This window comes from Phaethon aethereus (genome assembly GCF_964289735.1).
Source record: "Phaethon aethereus genome assembly, chromosome: 3".
In the NCBI taxonomy this organism is placed as follows: Eukaryota; Metazoa; Chordata; class Aves; order Phaethontiformes; family Phaethontidae; genus Phaethon; species Phaethon aethereus.
This window is the reverse complement of record NC_138576.1, coordinates 99,409,198-99,426,112: the sequence shown is the minus strand read 5'-3', so window position 1 is coordinate 99,426,112 and position 16,915 is coordinate 99,409,198. Positions and strand designations below refer to the sequence as shown.

The 16,915-nt window shown below is 37.9% G+C and overlaps 1 protein-coding gene across 1 annotated transcript in view; it reads left to right on the top strand.

Moving 5' to 3' along the window:
- The window catches only part of PRKCE (protein kinase C epsilon), a gene marked incomplete at its 5' end in the record, with an annotated part of 303,518 nt that overhangs the window by 265,128 nt on the left and 21,475 nt on the right, over positions 1 to 16,915 (top strand). Inside the window, 2 exons of the mRNA XM_081997851.1 lie at positions 10,880 to 11,018; positions 13,371 to 13,559. Of these exons, the coding sequence (XP_081853977.1) occupies positions 10,880 to 11,018; positions 13,371 to 13,559 (328 nt within the window). The remainder of the gene's footprint in view (positions 1 to 10,879; positions 11,019 to 13,370; positions 13,560 to 16,915) is intronic.

Here is a 16,915-nt window from a genome sequence, read left to right as displayed (position 1 = left end):
GGTAGATAATAAGGTTGCATGATGAGTCAGCTTTCAGTCTTACCACAGTGTTCAGGCAGGCTGGTCTTCTTCGTTATGTAACAGAACTGGACCAAAGCACAGGGTTTTCTTAGTAGCTACTGGGAGAACATGGCATGCTTTTCCCTACTCCCCTGAGCCAACAGTACGCTTGGAACTGGTCATTTCCGAGGGAGGTGTTGACATTTGTGTTACATTAACAAGTAAAAGAATGTCATTTGGCATTCGTGGAAGAAAAAAAGGCTTTTTCTCTAGAAAAAGAATAGGGTCGGAGCACAGGACAGGAATACTATATGCCTTAACATAGTCTGTATTTAGTGTGATAGCAGGATGACAATGTGCAGGATTGGATCAAGTTAACCTATGGTATTGTAGACTTTTGTTTAATAGTCATTTCAAAACTACTTTGATCTTAATAGGCAGCATGATGGAAGTGATAGGCTTCCAAGTGAGGCAAGTTTTTGGCCCAGTATTGTGATTATGAATGAAAACCCATCTCCCCTGTTGGACCTACATCATAGTAAAATAATATTGGTGCTGTTTTGCAGCATGAGGTTGATTGACCTTTAGGCTAGGGGAAGTGTAAGCCTAACAAGTTAAATGCCATTGAAAACAACTATCTAAATCATTAATTCGAACTGACCTGGTTTATGCAACTATGATTTAGGGAAGAAATTTGGAGATTTGGGATGAGATCCAGGACTAAACATCTAAAAGACAGAGACTGAACTTTAGTTGATTAAAGATATTCTGATCCTGTTTTTCTCTGGTGTCTTGACCTTACTAAAGTTCACTTAGTATGTAATGGAAAAAACAACCGGTTTGTGATAGCAAAATACAGGAAATGCCTTCAATCATGGCTGATTACAGTAGCAGCTTTTCTGTTGTTTTTATTTTTTTAGAATGCTCTTTCTATGTGCCTGAAATAATGTAGAATGATAATGCTTTGTAGCCCTTTATTTGCTGTGTCCAAGTAGAGCAGTTAAACATACGCCTTTTTGATGGATATGCATGTTGGGAGTTTTTGAAGTCAGGAGAATATCATGCAACATAAGTGAGAAAAATTAAGAATTATTACAGGGCATAACTTCAAAGCCTAGCAAATTGTGTATCTGTGTGGCAATTCCACCATGAGTAACAAGACAAATGAATACAGGTCTTTTTTAAAAAATCTGGTTTTGTTTGGCTTTCTCCTACAAAAATGGAAGTTTACAACTAATTTGAATGAAATCTCTAGCTGGAAGCTGGGAAGCTGGGAATATATTCAGCTTATACTGAATATACACAAAGGCTCAGATTCATCTCACCTAGCTTTAGGAATGCAACTGAAGCTTCCAAGTCAGGATCCTGCTTGGCCTGGAGTGCATTTACAGTTGGAGGAGAAGGGTAGGCTTCTTTAGGGAACTGTGCAGTCCACATGTTCCATGAATCATCTGCTCAGAGATGTCTGTGGAGATGGCCATGGAGGGAGCCTCGGGCAAACCGTGGAACCTCAATTAAATCCTGATGCCCAGTGGGATAAATCTGGGTCAGAATCCTGGAAAACACAGGGAAGAAAATTACCATAAAGCCAGAGCAAAATGTTTAAGAGCTCTAGTTACTTTGATGTTTAAGGTAAATGTTAGACATGGATAGAATTGTGGTTGATTACATTATATTATTCTATTCTGCCTTTTCTATCATCTGTATAAGGCAGTGATATATCCTTGTTCTGGGTTATTGAGAGTTACAAGGCTTCATTGCTGAGATAGCTGAAAGAGAACTGCTACAGAAATGCAAGATGCTACCTGGATAGATGTGCATTCCTTTGCTGTATGTTTTTCTATTCTGCATAAGAAAGCTTTACTCAAAAATACGAAAGAGAAGAAAGAATTTCAGGTTTTTTGGTTAGGCACAGAAAGCATATGCCTGAAACGCAAATGCTCTTTTCTTTGTGTTTGCATAATTTGTATTCCATTGTCGTTCAAATTATAGTGACTTTGTCATCCTACTTACTAAGGTCACTGAGAAAAAAAAAACAAAACACATTGCTTTTGTTTTCCAAAGAAAAACTTTTGAACAGATACAAACTTCATTAGTGTGTCTGTTGATAAATTTACTTTCTAAGGTTCAGGTAACATTTTTTCAGAATTAAGTTTTTGAAACTTGATCTGACAAGCTTTTCTAGCTTCACGCCATCCTTCCACTGTCTTTCATCAAGTGGTTTTATCAAATAACGATTTAGTATTGTTTTGTTTAAAAGGATTATAGACATACATAGTAGGCACTTTTAGATTGCGCTCCACCTAACTTATTGTTATAACACACAATCTTATTTATGTCATTTGAGATATAAAAATAAAAAATCATTGAACCTCACAGAGTAGAATACCGCAGGTTGAGTCAGTCCTTGGCTAAGCCTGCGGACTTCTGTTGTCTTCAGTGGGATCACCGAGGTGTCAAAGAGGACGGGGTTTATCACATTACATATTTAGCAATGACTTAACACGTGGGCTTTGTAGCAGAGGCTGAAACAATAAATACCATTAGTGGTAGTACAGATTCCACCCTGTCATTCCCAGCTTGAATACACAGACCCAGTTAGGAAATTTTTCAGCTAAAGTCTTCAATGGAAGAAGTTAGAAAATGGTGTTTTAACCAAAGTGGAGACAGTGAGAAAAAAAGAAAGAAAGAAAGAAGAAAATCCCTGAGACAACAGCTAGTAGCCTTAATGTCAGGGTACTCACGGGGGTGGTGGGGGACCAGGATGACCAGGCAGCTCAGCCTCGGTTCAGAACCAGTCACTAACCTGAGCACCAGGCCATGGGCTGTTCACACACTACTTTCACGAAAACCTTTGAACAGGCTGTGTTTTCAGCCAGTGTGAAACACAAATGGTTTGTAAAAATCTCAAGAAGCCTTACAAAATGATAAAATCATTTGCTGTCTACTTTAGCTGCAAGTTTCTGAGGCACATTGTTTGCCCTATACAATAGGCCTAACACGAAGCCAGCTCCATTCGTGACAGTTCTTAGTTGGGACAAAAATTGCAGGCCTGTGGGCCATGGCAAGGCAGAGTTGCCACTGGGATCCAACACAAAACTTGTCGAAATCAGGGCTTTGGCAGTAGGCTAAGTCAAGAGGCACAGTTGTAGCGCTACATCCCATTCCTGCCTCAGGCTCATGGAAGAATTGTTACGTTCCCAGGTAGGGGTCATGGAAGGATGAAGTTTATGAAGCAGCGTGATGTGAATGTGAAAGGCAACTCTCTCTCGAAAAAGAAATAGAGACCGCTCCCCTCTGTGCTTAGCCCATTTTGCGGAATGTTTTATGTAATGTATATTTAAACTTCTACGTATTTCACTTATGTTCACAAAGAAAAATGTGGAAATAATAAGAAAGGAAAAGCCACACAAAGGAAAGGTAAGTACAATATATTTATTTGTCTGCACATTATTTTAAGGAAATTTAGCATACTAAGATAAGCAGATCAGACACTGTAATGTCCGAAGCTGCTGCTGACAATTGTAATAAAGTTATAATCAAAGCCATTAAAAAGCTATATATACCAATTATTTTATAGAAAATATTTTAATGCTACCAGAAAAGTCATTGGTTTCCTTAAGCTGCTGGAACAGTATATTAAACTGTTGTTCAATTCATCATTAAGACATCAGAAAGTAGTTAGGGATGCGTGATGAATACACGGCCTTCCTTTCCACCTCAGGACCTTGCTGACCTGAAAGTTTTCTCAATGGTAGACATTGCTGGAGCAGGTGATGTTATACGTCACGCAAGCCATACTTTTGCCTCGTAACGACTAGGGTTTACAGAGCCACAGATAGCAATTGTGTGTTTGTGTCCCTCTGATGTCCTTGGAGGGTAGATAGCAAACTGCCTTTTACTACATCGCTCCTCCTGTCTCTGCCTCCCCCTTAGGCCACAAGATATTTGTGCAAATGGCAGGGTGATGGATGTTGTGTTATATAAGCGAAGTAAACATGTGTTTTTAAAAGTAAACATACTTGACAGAAAGTGTCACAATGGTCACATTAAAAGTCAGCATTCCCCATTAATGCTTACTCTGCTTTCTGAGCTGTCACAGTTTATTCAATGAAAAGTAGCTATAGTATCTCTGACTTTATTGGAAAGCAGGTCTGTGCTCTTCATTCATCTGCTGCTAGCCACATTATACATACTGGTACGCATCAGTATAAGGTAGATTGACTTTATTCCGAACTTGACATTGCTGAAAAGTGAGTTTTCAAGTCTGCACAGGAGGTTTTTCTGTATCTGGCTGAGTACGGATCTGCTACAGTTTTTGTGTGATAGAGAATGTCCTTATTCTTTGATAATATCAAGTAACGTAACAGTAAGAAAGAAAATGTCTATCATAAATCCGGTAATTACTTAGGGGGTCAACGTAAGGCAAAGCAGAGAAATTCTAAGACTTTCAGATAAACACAAGCAAAACTTCCTGAGATTTCCTACAACAAATGCAGCAGAACCATCTTTTTCTTACCGTTAGTCTCACTCAGGTTTCTCCCTACTCCCTCCCTGCTAACAAAAACTGCCCTACTGTCATGAATCCACTCATAAGCATAAACAGTCCAGTGCGTGTCCTGTTTCTTACTCCATGGATAAGGGAGGTCACATCAACTGGTAGAACCTGACATCCAATGACGCTGCTATTATTGCATAGTGCTCAGTAACATCAGAAAGTATGGGCTCCTCCTTTCCCATACAGTTTTTCAAATGGGAAAAAATTATATTATTAGTTTGCATTTTCTTAGGAGTTAAGGTTTTGCTTTTCCCATGTATCTCTGCTATCTGCTATGGGGGGGAAAAAAAGCCTTGCTGATGTGTTGTGACTAGAATAAAGGAACAAAAGAATTCACCAGAGAAGTACAGTCCTAACATATCTGTCCCATAGTTTAGGTGTGGAAGCTAAGATTAAGTTGGTGAGAGCTAATCACTAAAGAAGCTAACATCAGAGCATTAAAATTATTGACATTTGTTTTTGTTTTCTGACCGGTTCCATATATAGTTCCATCTTGCTTAGATTAGGATCTAATATATTAGTTGTCAATATTTTGAGGGCACCAATGTGTTTGAAGAACTGAGACAAAGATTTTGGTGAATTTATCAGTCTTCTAGAAAATCCCATGTCAGACAATATAGAACAAATGATCTGAGTTCTGTGATATTTACTGCTTGCGATTGAAATTTATGTTGAAAATGCAAGATTAACTAAAATTATAGCAAAGAGAAAATTTATGCTCAGTGCAGGAGAGACCTGTTACTGCAGGTGAGCATCTTTGTCTCCAAAACAATTTGGATACCACTGAGTAAGTTTAAAGAATAATTCTAGGAATGTAGAAGTCTTACCTTAATTAAATAGAAAAAAAAAATTCATCTCACTCACTGAAATTGTTACTTGATATAATGAACTTACTGCCTTCAGTTATGAATTTCAATAACTGTAGTAACTAGAGAATGGTTCTGATGGTTCTCCATGTCATTGGGGAAGCTTCCCTTTTGCCTTCCATGATTTTTTTACCTTCCTGTCTATTTAAAGCCTGCAGAGAGGATGTGATTTTCCCATGCATAGAGCAATGGCAGTGATCTCAAATATGCTATTGAAAGGGTTTACTGCAGTTGAAAGTCAGAAAAAAAATTAAAAATCTGCTGCTTTGATGGTTGTTCAGTAGCTACATACTTTCTTTAGACTTGTGTTGCTTTCGGATCATTCCTCTCTGATGTTCTATAGATTTTTTTTTTTTTTTTTTTTTTTGATAAGGTACAATTCTTCACGAAACTCAATCTATAGAGAAATATTCTTGTTTATTATTTTACATAATTATTATTTGCAGGTAGTCATTACTATCCTTCATTCTGATCTATACTCTGAAATGTATATACTTTCTAGTTTTGTTGCTCATTCAGCAGTTAGAGGCAGATGCTGTGGAGATATTTCATTGTGAAGTGATTGCTTAAACCAGTATGTGATCATGTTTCTTAGCTACTTGATCTTGTTCTTCAAATATGGATTTATTTAGTCACTAATGTTTACCATGTTCAAAGGCTACTGTTAGTAATGTTTGGCAGACTTTCTGATTTTACTGGTCAAAACCCATCTTGACTGTTTAATTGCCTTTCTTTCAACAAGAAAATTATCTGTTATCTAAATGACACATGTGTGACACATAGGGCCACACACGCAAGGCGGTTATCTCGCTGGCTGCTGTTGAGAGTCGGACTTTAAGAACCCAGTCCTGTGAAGTCCTCGTCCACGGAGCATTTTTGGGAAGCCAGGGCAGTCAGTGTCTTGTGGCACTGGTGTGGGGAGGAAGGAAGGAGCGTTCTGGAAGTTTTCTCGCAGGTTACCTGCAGCCAGCCCGCTCTTCTGTTCCAACTTGCACAAACCTTACAGTTATAATCCCGATTCTCTCTTGAGATCCTGCCAATCATTCCAGCTTCTGAGGTGATTGTGATGCTGGCAGGTATCCAGAAATAGAATCCAAGGCTTAAATTTCTGTTTAATGCTTTCTGGGAAAGGAAAAAAAAAAATTTAAAAAAAAACCAACAAACACTTTATGCAATTGACTGCTCAAGTCAACTGAACTGACTGTACAAAGTATCTTGGCAAACAAACAAAGGAGAGAAATAGCTTAATGTAGCATTACTGCATTCAAGCAATTTGGGCATTTTCCTGGCTTAACTGGTTAGGTTGTTTGCAGTTGCATGTAATTACTCAGGTTTGTAGAAACTCATTTTGTCAGACACAGATGACTGACTTAGTTCCTACAAAGAGAATGCAAAATAAGAAAAAGAAGAATTTAATAGACCTTTGTCACTGAGCTATCCGACACTGTATTATTAGGTATACTCTGATTTAGAATTAGACAACTGGCACTAATACCAGGAACCAAATAAAAGACAGAATGGATCATTCTGTACAGACAATTAATTTACATTCCAGAGATTGATAGCTGTTTACTTTACTTTTTGAGATGTAGGAGAGCTGGCTGTTTCTTAGAACAGTTTCAGGGAGATATAGGTCTTAAACTAAAAGATTTTTTTCAGTGGGACTGCTGCTGTGGAAAGACAAGCTTCCTTGACAGCACTTTTTTTGTTACTTTTTCTTTTCTTTCCTCATTTCTGTTTTGTCTTAGTTTCTGTCCTGTGAGGTGTCAGATAGCATGTTACCTATTCTCTTACATTTATTTAGTTAACTAAGATTTCTTTTTCCAAAGTTGCATCATTAGCGGGTTTTGGTGGGGTTTTTTGGTTTGGTGGGTTTTTTTAATCTGGCAACTGTAAATTGACAGAATGGTTTTGAATGGTTTTCAGTGCAAGCACTTCTGTGGGCTATGATGATCCTGTGGGCTAGCTATGAATTTGGCACTTCAGCAGACTCCCAGCTTACCTTTTAACCTCCCATTTCTACTTTAATGGGAGTCATGCTGCTGTTGTTTTAGCCTCTTCCAAATTTCTTTTGAAACTTGGTGCATTTCGTATTTGTGATAATAAAAATCTACTGGTATTAAATCTCATTATTGCGTGAGTAATTAAACTGATGTCCTCAGTGCCTCCAGTGGAGTTTTGAAGAGGTTTATAGGCTTTGTTTTAGCTTGATGAAGGGGTCCCAGATGTTTTTTTTTTTCTGTCAAGCAGGATTATAGCTTGGTAAATGGTAGGAAAGTTAAACTGACTTGTGCTTTTACAGGCAGGCTTAAAATTTTACTGTTGGTCTTTGCAGGTAGTCAGAATTTAGTATTTAGACTCTTACCGTGTTTCTCTTTGCTCAGTTTGTTCATTCTCTTTTTCCACTGCCAAGTTAAATTTTTATTGCTAATTTCTGTGTCTTATACAAATGTTTAAGGAAGTAAAGACAATGGTAAGTATCCTGTCTTTCTTCATTATGTGGTGGCTTGCTGTTAGTGTTGTATTACTATTGAGATCTCTCTTAGCTTAGGAGTTTCTTGCATTCAACTCCATGGCTAGCATATGGGTAGCATTAAATGGAACTTAACCATTTTAGGTCCTAACAGCTCCAGTGTGTCACCTGTCTGCACTGGGAAGTCCTGCTTCTGGGATCAGAGTTAAGATAACATTTAAGAGTCTTCCAGTCATCACTTACCTCTCCAAATTAAGGTGGATCCAGTTCTCTGAGCAGCCTCTTGAATTTCAGTAGTTGCTATCATAATTATTTGTATTGTGACCGTCTTCCTAACAATCTGTTGTAATAATGGTGGCTAGAAGTGGTTCCAAGATTGCATCAAATATAATTATAGTTTTATTTCTTTACTGGAACATTTTGACTTTTTGAAATACAGCTTGTATTCTTCCTTAGCTTAGGAACATCCAAGATAACATTGCATTTGGAAGGTTACAAGCTTATTTCCTTCTCCCATCTGCAAGAGCCTTATCCTTTTGCTGTACTTGGTCACATTCTAGTCAATGATGTTATAGTCTTGTCTTAATGCAGGTCTTTTGATTGTAATATAATTCACTGGAAGAGCAGTTTTGGGAAGGTACATGATTTTCGGAGCAGGGAGCTTTATTTTGTCTATTTGACTTCTTTGGGGGACACAGAGCTGTTGATACCTGTTTGCCCTTGCATGATGTTGGATAGTTCTTGCAAATCACTTTCCAGGGATAGGAAGAGGTGGTTATTTGAGTGGTTAAATGGTTAGATGGGGATTATGTTGTCGCCAGCTGGAGCTTGGGTTGTTTAGGAACTCATAAAAAGGACGACCTCAAGGAATGATGAAATATGTAGTCTGCTCCAAGGGGCCTTATGTGGATGACCAGCCAAGGACCTACAAGAGCAGCGTAACTGATATGGAGATAGCAAGGTCTGATGTGGGGCGTATTGGTTGCAACAAACATTTCTACAGCCAGTATATACTTCAGCTACATAAACTATATCTGATAAAGTTAGTTTACGTGGGAGACAGTGGATTTACTGTTAGTGAGGTAAATCTGACTTTGTTTTGCCATGTCAGACTTCTTGCACATGCACAAACCACTTTGTGACATGTACACAACACAACCAATCTCTACATGCACAGTAAGTCATCCAGTGATTCCAAGAAGTGTCTGATTTACTGCACAGATGTGTAGTGACTATGCAGGCCTTGAATAGTAAGTCCACTGTGTCACAGAAATACCTGATTTTTGTGTTGTCCTGTGTACATGATTGAGAAATATATGTTAGATACAGGTGGGCCACCAGATTTGAAAATTTTGAATAAATGTCAAAAGAAAGAAAAGAAAAAAAAAAGAATAAAAACCACCTACTGAAATTGGGATGATATGGAGAACAGAACATTTCTGGGGAAATCCCAGCATACTGTAGCCTTGGACATGTCCACAAAAACTCTTAACATAATGAAGCCTTGGAAGTGTTCTTTAATCTGTGGGAATGCTTCCACTGTGTTACGGTGCTGTGGTTCTAAAGTCTGGGGGCTGGTCGGAAGACATCTCTCTGAAAGAAATCCTCAGAGTAAGGTGAAGATTTGTCACCCCTCACTTAGGTGGAATTTGTTGGCATAAATGATTTATGCAAAAAAACCTGTATCTTTTCATAGGCTTTTGAGGTGAAATCTGTTTCAGAGGCTGGCAAGGGATTTTATTTCTCTATCTGATATAGAACTTGCCTACACACTTTTTTCTCATCAGATACACCTGTGAAAATTTTGCTAATTCTTCTAGGAAAAAAGTTCTGGTCAGAAAGTAGCCACAAAGTCAGCTAAGGACATGTGTTCCACTTTTGATTGTCACTTCTGTGTGCATTCTTACATACAATGCCTTCATTTATTTTGAATACACAGCAGAGGTACCTAAGGCCTAGACAGAAGCATAAAATGAATATGGTCCATGCAATATAAGTGAGGGGTTTGGCCTTTGTTTTATGTTTGTGTTATTATTTGTACAAGATAAAATGTTTTAAATTGAGGGTTTTTTGCTGCAAGTGAGGATTCTTTTACACACTGACTTTCCAGACTCTTTTGTAGTTTTGCCTAAGGCAAGTGGCAAGTAAGTTAAATGGTACCTGGGATCCATTGTGTTGTAACATGCGATAACCATCAATGATATATTTAGAAAATGTGCAGAGGGCAACACAGGAAAGGTGGATATGCCTTTCTCAACCTGTTTTTGACCTCACCCAATTTAATAACCAAAGAACTGTGTGTTTTTGACACAAAGACATTTGTACAAGTGATCAGAGACAGCTGCTAAGATGTGTTGTTTAACAATGAATGCAAAATATTCCTGTGAGATTATTTTTGAGCAGGTTTAAACTGCAGAAAATAATGCTCCCATAGATAAGAGCACTGCTTTTCATTCCTTTCATTGCAGTCTGAACGTTGAATTGCTAGTATACATTAAGAATCCAATTCAAAATATTCCAAGTTTGAAAATTCCTCTTAATTCAACCCTTGTGATAGAATATGGGTAGATTGGTACTCCTTACTTTGTGCGAATGCAAAAATGGAGAACAGCTCCATTAAACATTGACCTGTTTCACATAGACAGAATGTTAGTCTGAGATCTTTTCCAAATGTTTCTGATGCCGTCTTGAATACAGCTGTGCTCTCATGCAGCTAAAGAGAGAATAAAGGTCAGGCTTCTTGTCTGACTCCTTACAAGGAGTAAAGTCTTGCAAAATGCTTGTCATTGCCTGCTTCTCTATTGCCTTTAACTAGGTCTACTTAGTGACTGCTACCAACTTCTTATGCACACATGTGAAGGATGGTTTCTCGGTGGTGTTTGTGAAACCATCTATTTGTCATATTCTGTAGTTCATGATGAAATTCAAGAGCACATGATCAAAATTCGAGATTTGGTTTAATATTGCACCTTTTTATTTCAGGGACCTGAAACTGGACAATATTCTTCTGGACGCAGAAGGCCACTGTAAACTGGCTGATTTTGGGATGTGCAAAGAAGGGATTCTGAATGGAGTGACCACCACAACCTTTTGTGGCACACCTGACTATATAGCTCCAGAGGTATTTTTTTGCACTTCACTAAGAATATAGATATTGTAATTCATCAGACTGTTACATGTGTAATTTTAGACACTATTTACATGTAGATGAAAACAGTAGAATATGCAGACAAGACTGTGCTGCAGTGTCTCCTGTGTAATCTTGCAGAAATTGGTTACGCTACTGCTCATAAGCAGTATTCCATGCTGACAGGAGTGACAAAGCATGGTTTCTTCTATTATTTATTACCTGAACTTAACAGTATTCTTCTCCATACATTCATTTCTGACTCAGCATCATTGTGAAGGCACTTAATAGCCTTTAAGGTGCTAGGTGCAACTGAGTACTGTCAGCACTGTCTTCAGTAGTTAGAAAAATGTTTTTAACTTTTCATGAGACTTAGAAGGGGATGTTCATACGGAAGAATGTTTGGTGTGATTTTGCCCAGAGTCTTTGTGGGAATATGATTTTTTCCTTTCTTTAAAGTATCTGTGAGTGAAAGATACTATGTTCGTGGTATTTCTCATTATACGGATGAACAGAAAGTTTAGACTTGCATAGAAATTTAGGAACTTTTCATATGGATGCTGCATAACAGTTGGCAATATCCAAAGTTATTTCAAGGCATTCATTGGATAAAAGATATGGCTAAGGATCATGCTGGTTTTACATATCCTAAATTTTAATATCATGAGATGCATTTCCAAGTAGTACAGTTAATCTGCTAGGCAGACTATGCTCAGTTTAGTTAGTAACTTGTGCATCTTTCCGTGGAAGATTCCATGTGCAGATTTAATGTGAAAGTTTCATTGTTTTGTCTTTCATCAACCATAAATTTGCAACAGGGAAAAATGTTAGTTTATTATTTATTAGAGACAATAAATTAGAAATCTGAATTGTTAGTGTTCATGGCTGTCAAGCTTTGGTAGCACAACTGGTAAGGTGTGAATCATCTTGAAACTATCGTAATATAAATGTGTTTTATGGAGTTTGAAAAGTATTCTGGCATTAAAAGAAAATTAATGCTAGTGTAATGGTTTTGGTTTTGTAGGAATTCTTTTCTAATTCAATATACTAATTGAGTCCTTTTGCAAATTCTTTGGAAATTATTACTGAAAACAAAGCAATGATAAGATCCCAGGAATTTTTACATGAAATCTTTGTCTCCCTGAAGTCTCAGGCTTCCGTTTTGTCATCTTAATTACAGAAGTTTATCTCCTGCTTCTGTTTCTCTTGCATCATGGTGATATGTTTCAATTTCCTTTTCATTAGCAGTATCTGAGTTCCAAAGAGTGCCCATTAACACTTGAAAAGTACACTTTTGAAGAGTATCATTTTCTGTAATTAATTTCTAGAAGATGTAATATCCATTCAAGTAAGAATCCAGTTGGGGTCCAGATCTCCTTATTCAAATGTTAACTTCATTTCAGGAGTGACAAAGACTGAGTTTGGTTTTGTATTGGTTGTGATTCCCAAATACAGCACTAAGCTCACGCGGTTCTCTAGAAGGCTTCTGACTAACACTAGTGTTGTTTAAGGAGGTGGTGGAGCTGTTGCCATTCCAAATCATTTTAAGGCAGTCAGCTTCACCTTAAGCAGTCACCCACTCTACTTTCCCCAGTCCCCTGTCATGCTGAAACGTTGCAGCTGAACTACAAGCTGCTTTTCAATGTAAAGGAGCCAAGAATTAAACTTGTACAACACAAGTTCTGTAAAACCAAGTAGTACAATAAAACTCCAGCATGCTAACCTACTACTCCCCACTAAAGATATTTGCTACAAGGCTGAACTTGTGCCACGAGGAAAGCTGTAGCCAGTTTTTTCTGAAAGCAAGGGCAATTAAAGTGAGTCCTACAGCCATGTATTGTACAGCGTTTTAATGTTGTAAAAAGAACAAAAATGCATTTGGCTTCCTTCAGCCCTACCTAAAGGACTAGAATAAATCTCTCAGATGATGTCTGTGCAGCATTACAAGCCGGTTCAGTTTGTTTTGTTCAAGATAGAGACAAGGAAATGTTTCACATTTTCCACCAATCTGTTTTGTGTATGTGATCTTTTTTTCCCCTATAGCGTGACCTGCTTTAAATAGTTTGGAAGGATATACAGCTCTTTTGCTCACCAGCATACTCTTTCACTCAGGGGACTGATAAAGTCAGTCAGTACTTCTGAGAACAACTACGCATTGACACTTAGCTGTGTTAGTGCAAATCGCATGGGTAAGAAACCATGCCTGCTGTTACCGAACTCGGTGTGGGATTTAGTCCTACTTAGGCACTGCGGGGAAGAAGGGATGTATCATACTGAAACAGCAAATGTGCAGCTGAGAGTGTTGTCTAACTTGTCTGTTCAATCCAATTTCTTTTTCTATACTAGATCCTCCAGGAGTTAGAATATGGCCCATCAGTAGACTGGTGGGCTCTGGGTGTTCTCATGTACGAAATGATGGCTGGGCAACCCCCCTTTGAAGCTGACAATGAAGATGATCTCTTTGAATCCATCCTTCACGATGATGTCTTGTATCCAGTCTGGCTCAGTAAAGAAGCTGTCAGCATTTTAAAAGCAGTGAGTTTTCCATTACTTGCTTTCCTCCTCCTCTTCATTTGTAGGGGGGAGGGATTGGTTTTTTGGTGCTTTTTTTTTTTTCCTTGATTAAAATTGAATTTGCCAAAAGTTGTTGAGAGCAGTCACCACTGGGAGTTCAAGCACAGTTCAGAGTGCCACTGTTAGGATAATGGGGCCTGGGATAAATTACACCGCTTGTGGGAAAGGAACAGAATGTTTGTATTCCACGCAGTTGTACACTGTATAAATCTGTGTACTGCAGATTCATGTTTCAGGGAAAACCCAACCAACTAGAACTGTGCTATCACTTTGACACTTTATATGCCGCATGATCACTAGAGTGGGGGAAGCACTATGTAATTAAAGAAACAATGTTTTTATTTAACCCACTTCAGAAAATTTCCTGTCCCTCTGCCTTTCTTCCCTTATCATCAAGATGGGTTGAAAGTCCTTTATTTACAGCTGCATGTTTTATTTTATAGTTCACGTTAACACTTTGGTAAGCAGTCTTACTCTAGTGTAATTGTTTCTGCCCTGGTTGGTGTTTTTCAATATGAGTAGTGACTTGACAGAAATGTGTGTCACCAAATGCCACAATTTTTTTAATCAGTCAAAATGTGCCACAAGGCAACTTCAGTTTTTAGACTACTTTTCTAAAGTCAGGTTTACTTCATTAATGTGACACTGACATAAATTCTTACTTCTGTGCTAGTATCATCCTAAAATAAAAAGCAAAACAAAGCAGAAGCAGTATGCCAATCCCTATAGTTTGAAAACCTGAGGAGGATTTCTGGCTTAAAAGAAAAACTTGGGTTTTATTCCAGCTTTCCACCTGCTTTGAAAGTGGAAAATTTCTACCTTTCAACTTCTGTTTTTCTTTCAGCATCTGCAATAAAGGAGACTTTCAATTAAGAGGGTAGCTGGTAGTGTGAAGTCCTGCAAAGATCTTCATACAGGGTTATATTTTGAAATTATATATAAAACTTAAACAAATTCTCATCTTAACACCAGTAGGCAGGGAACACATTCTGAAGAAATGCTCATCTTGATTTTTTTAATAAAAATATTTTCAAGCTCATTCTTGCCGAGAGAGAAAGAGATGCTTCAGCAGATGATTCAAAGCAGAAGTCAGAGTTAACTTCTTTGCTGGAGTATCTCTTTTGCTCCATTCACTGTAGTGAGAACATGGAGGGTTTATTAAAGCTGACCTTTTTACATATTCTCCCTTCCCCCCCAAATACCTCTCTGATGACTTTTTATTTGCTGACATGATACTTTGATGTGTCAGTTTTTGTTCCCAGACCCTTCAGTTATTTTCAGTTCAGCAATTAAAATGTATGGACTTGAGCTGCAGAATTCAGGCTGATATCCAGGATTCAGGGGTTATTCTGGTGTATTGTAGAGAAAGGGTAGTTTTCAGTGTTCATATCTGCATCTGAATTTCACTGGAGCCTGGGAGATTTTCTGTAGTGTTTTGGTTTCACAGTCTGTAAGATACATTCCAGAGGAAAGCGAGAAACAGATTTGACACTCAGAGCCTTACTGTGTTACCTCATTTGTGGGGCAAGTAGTGAGATGTCTGTTAATGTTATACGTCATGTATACAAATGCAGACACAGAATTGGTCTGCAGGTGTAAATTGTACATATTTGTGAACCTAAGTGCAAGGGTTGTAAACCTTCTAATTTCTTTTAAAGCTGACTTTGCTAGAAATTTTCATGAAGCTGTTTTCCTGAGTGTGTCTTTTGATAGTAGGATAGTAGGCATTGTGCTTTGTATTTTGCTGTAGTTGTAGCTTTTTTTTTTTTTTACATCTTTCTGTCTAAAGTTAATCCCTAAAAAAAGGGTTGCATCCATTAAATAGATTTTCACTATAACAATAGACGTTCCTCTTTAGGCAAGATGTCTTCATTGGCATAAATTGATAGAATTTAATGGAGCTGTGCCAGTTTACACCATAAAAAGAAAACATTTCGTTACATTTAGCAACCTGCTGCCTATGCACCTATGGTGTGAAACATGTTTGAAACTTGTGTTGTTCATCTGATCTTTGTCCACGTTCTGTTAAATGGACAGGAAAAACAAAGGAAAGAAAGAGGCGTCTCTGTATTTTACTGCTGAATGGTAGCAAGGGATTAACCTCAGAACACTTTGTTTCCTCGCATTGTGCTTTGAGATATGAGTTTTATTCTTTAGAACCTGTGTATTTTTACACTCCTCCAAACAGTGTGTAAGGATAGCTTAATAAGAAGGCGTTCTCTTGTATTAAGTAGCAATGTTTTCTTATTTTCTGAAGAAACAGTTTCACTCTTATTTCCAACAAAACACTAAGGAGGATAATTCTGCAGCTCAGTATTGCAAGGCAGCATGTTACTTATCCCATGAAATCCCACAGATCTTGTTAGTCCCGTTTCTGTGAATTGACAGGAATTGCTATTTAAAATTCTTTCCTGTCTGGTAAGGAAAACAATTCTTCATTGAAATTAGCTCTGTACTTCTTTGCAAGCAATGGAGAGAGGTTGTGTCTACAGTGTGTGTTCCCTGTGTACCCAGATGACAGAGATCTTTGGGTACAAAAGCAGAACTCTTCATCAAGAAGCATCAAGAAGCAAAATCTTGGGAGCCTGATGATCCTTGGTTTGGACCCCAAATTACATGGCTCTTTCAGCAACCTTTTGTCCAGTTGTCGTTTAAGTCAGTATCTTACTGAGATCTGATAGATCTGATCTATCAGATCTCTGATCTTAAAGGCTTCTCTTTTCATAAAAGGAGGTTCCTACCTGACTATGGGAAAATAAAAAGGCAACACTTACATGATGCCCTGACAGTTGCATCATTGTTGATGCTGTTGATAAACAGGAAATAAATGTCAGCTTGTGCTTCAGAAATAGAAGGTGAAAAAAATCAATATTTGTTGCAAGGGATTAAATTTATAGAATTAAATGTCCACTTCAGAAGTTTGAGATTATTTCACCATATTTGCATGTGATAATTTTGTTTGTTTGTTTTAAGTATTCGTTCTTAAAATTTGTTCTCTTTCATCATCCATTTCCAAATTTTGTGGTGTTTGTGAAGTACTGTACTGAACTGTACTATCTAGTCACGTTTTCATGTCCTGGGCTTGCTAAAAATGACATGTTCTGATGTTCTCCCTGCCTCTGGCTTAAAACAAAGAGAGAGCATGGCAGATACTCATACCAGATTTTACTACTTTGATACCTGGATTATATGGTACAGAAAGCATATCCTGTAGTTTCCGTGTTCTGTTTCTGCAAAATGTGTGGCTGCTGATTCCTGGCCTGCTTGCTCCAGTCCTGGAGGTGAAATAAAGCAGAGGAATGCAGGAATGCGTTTTG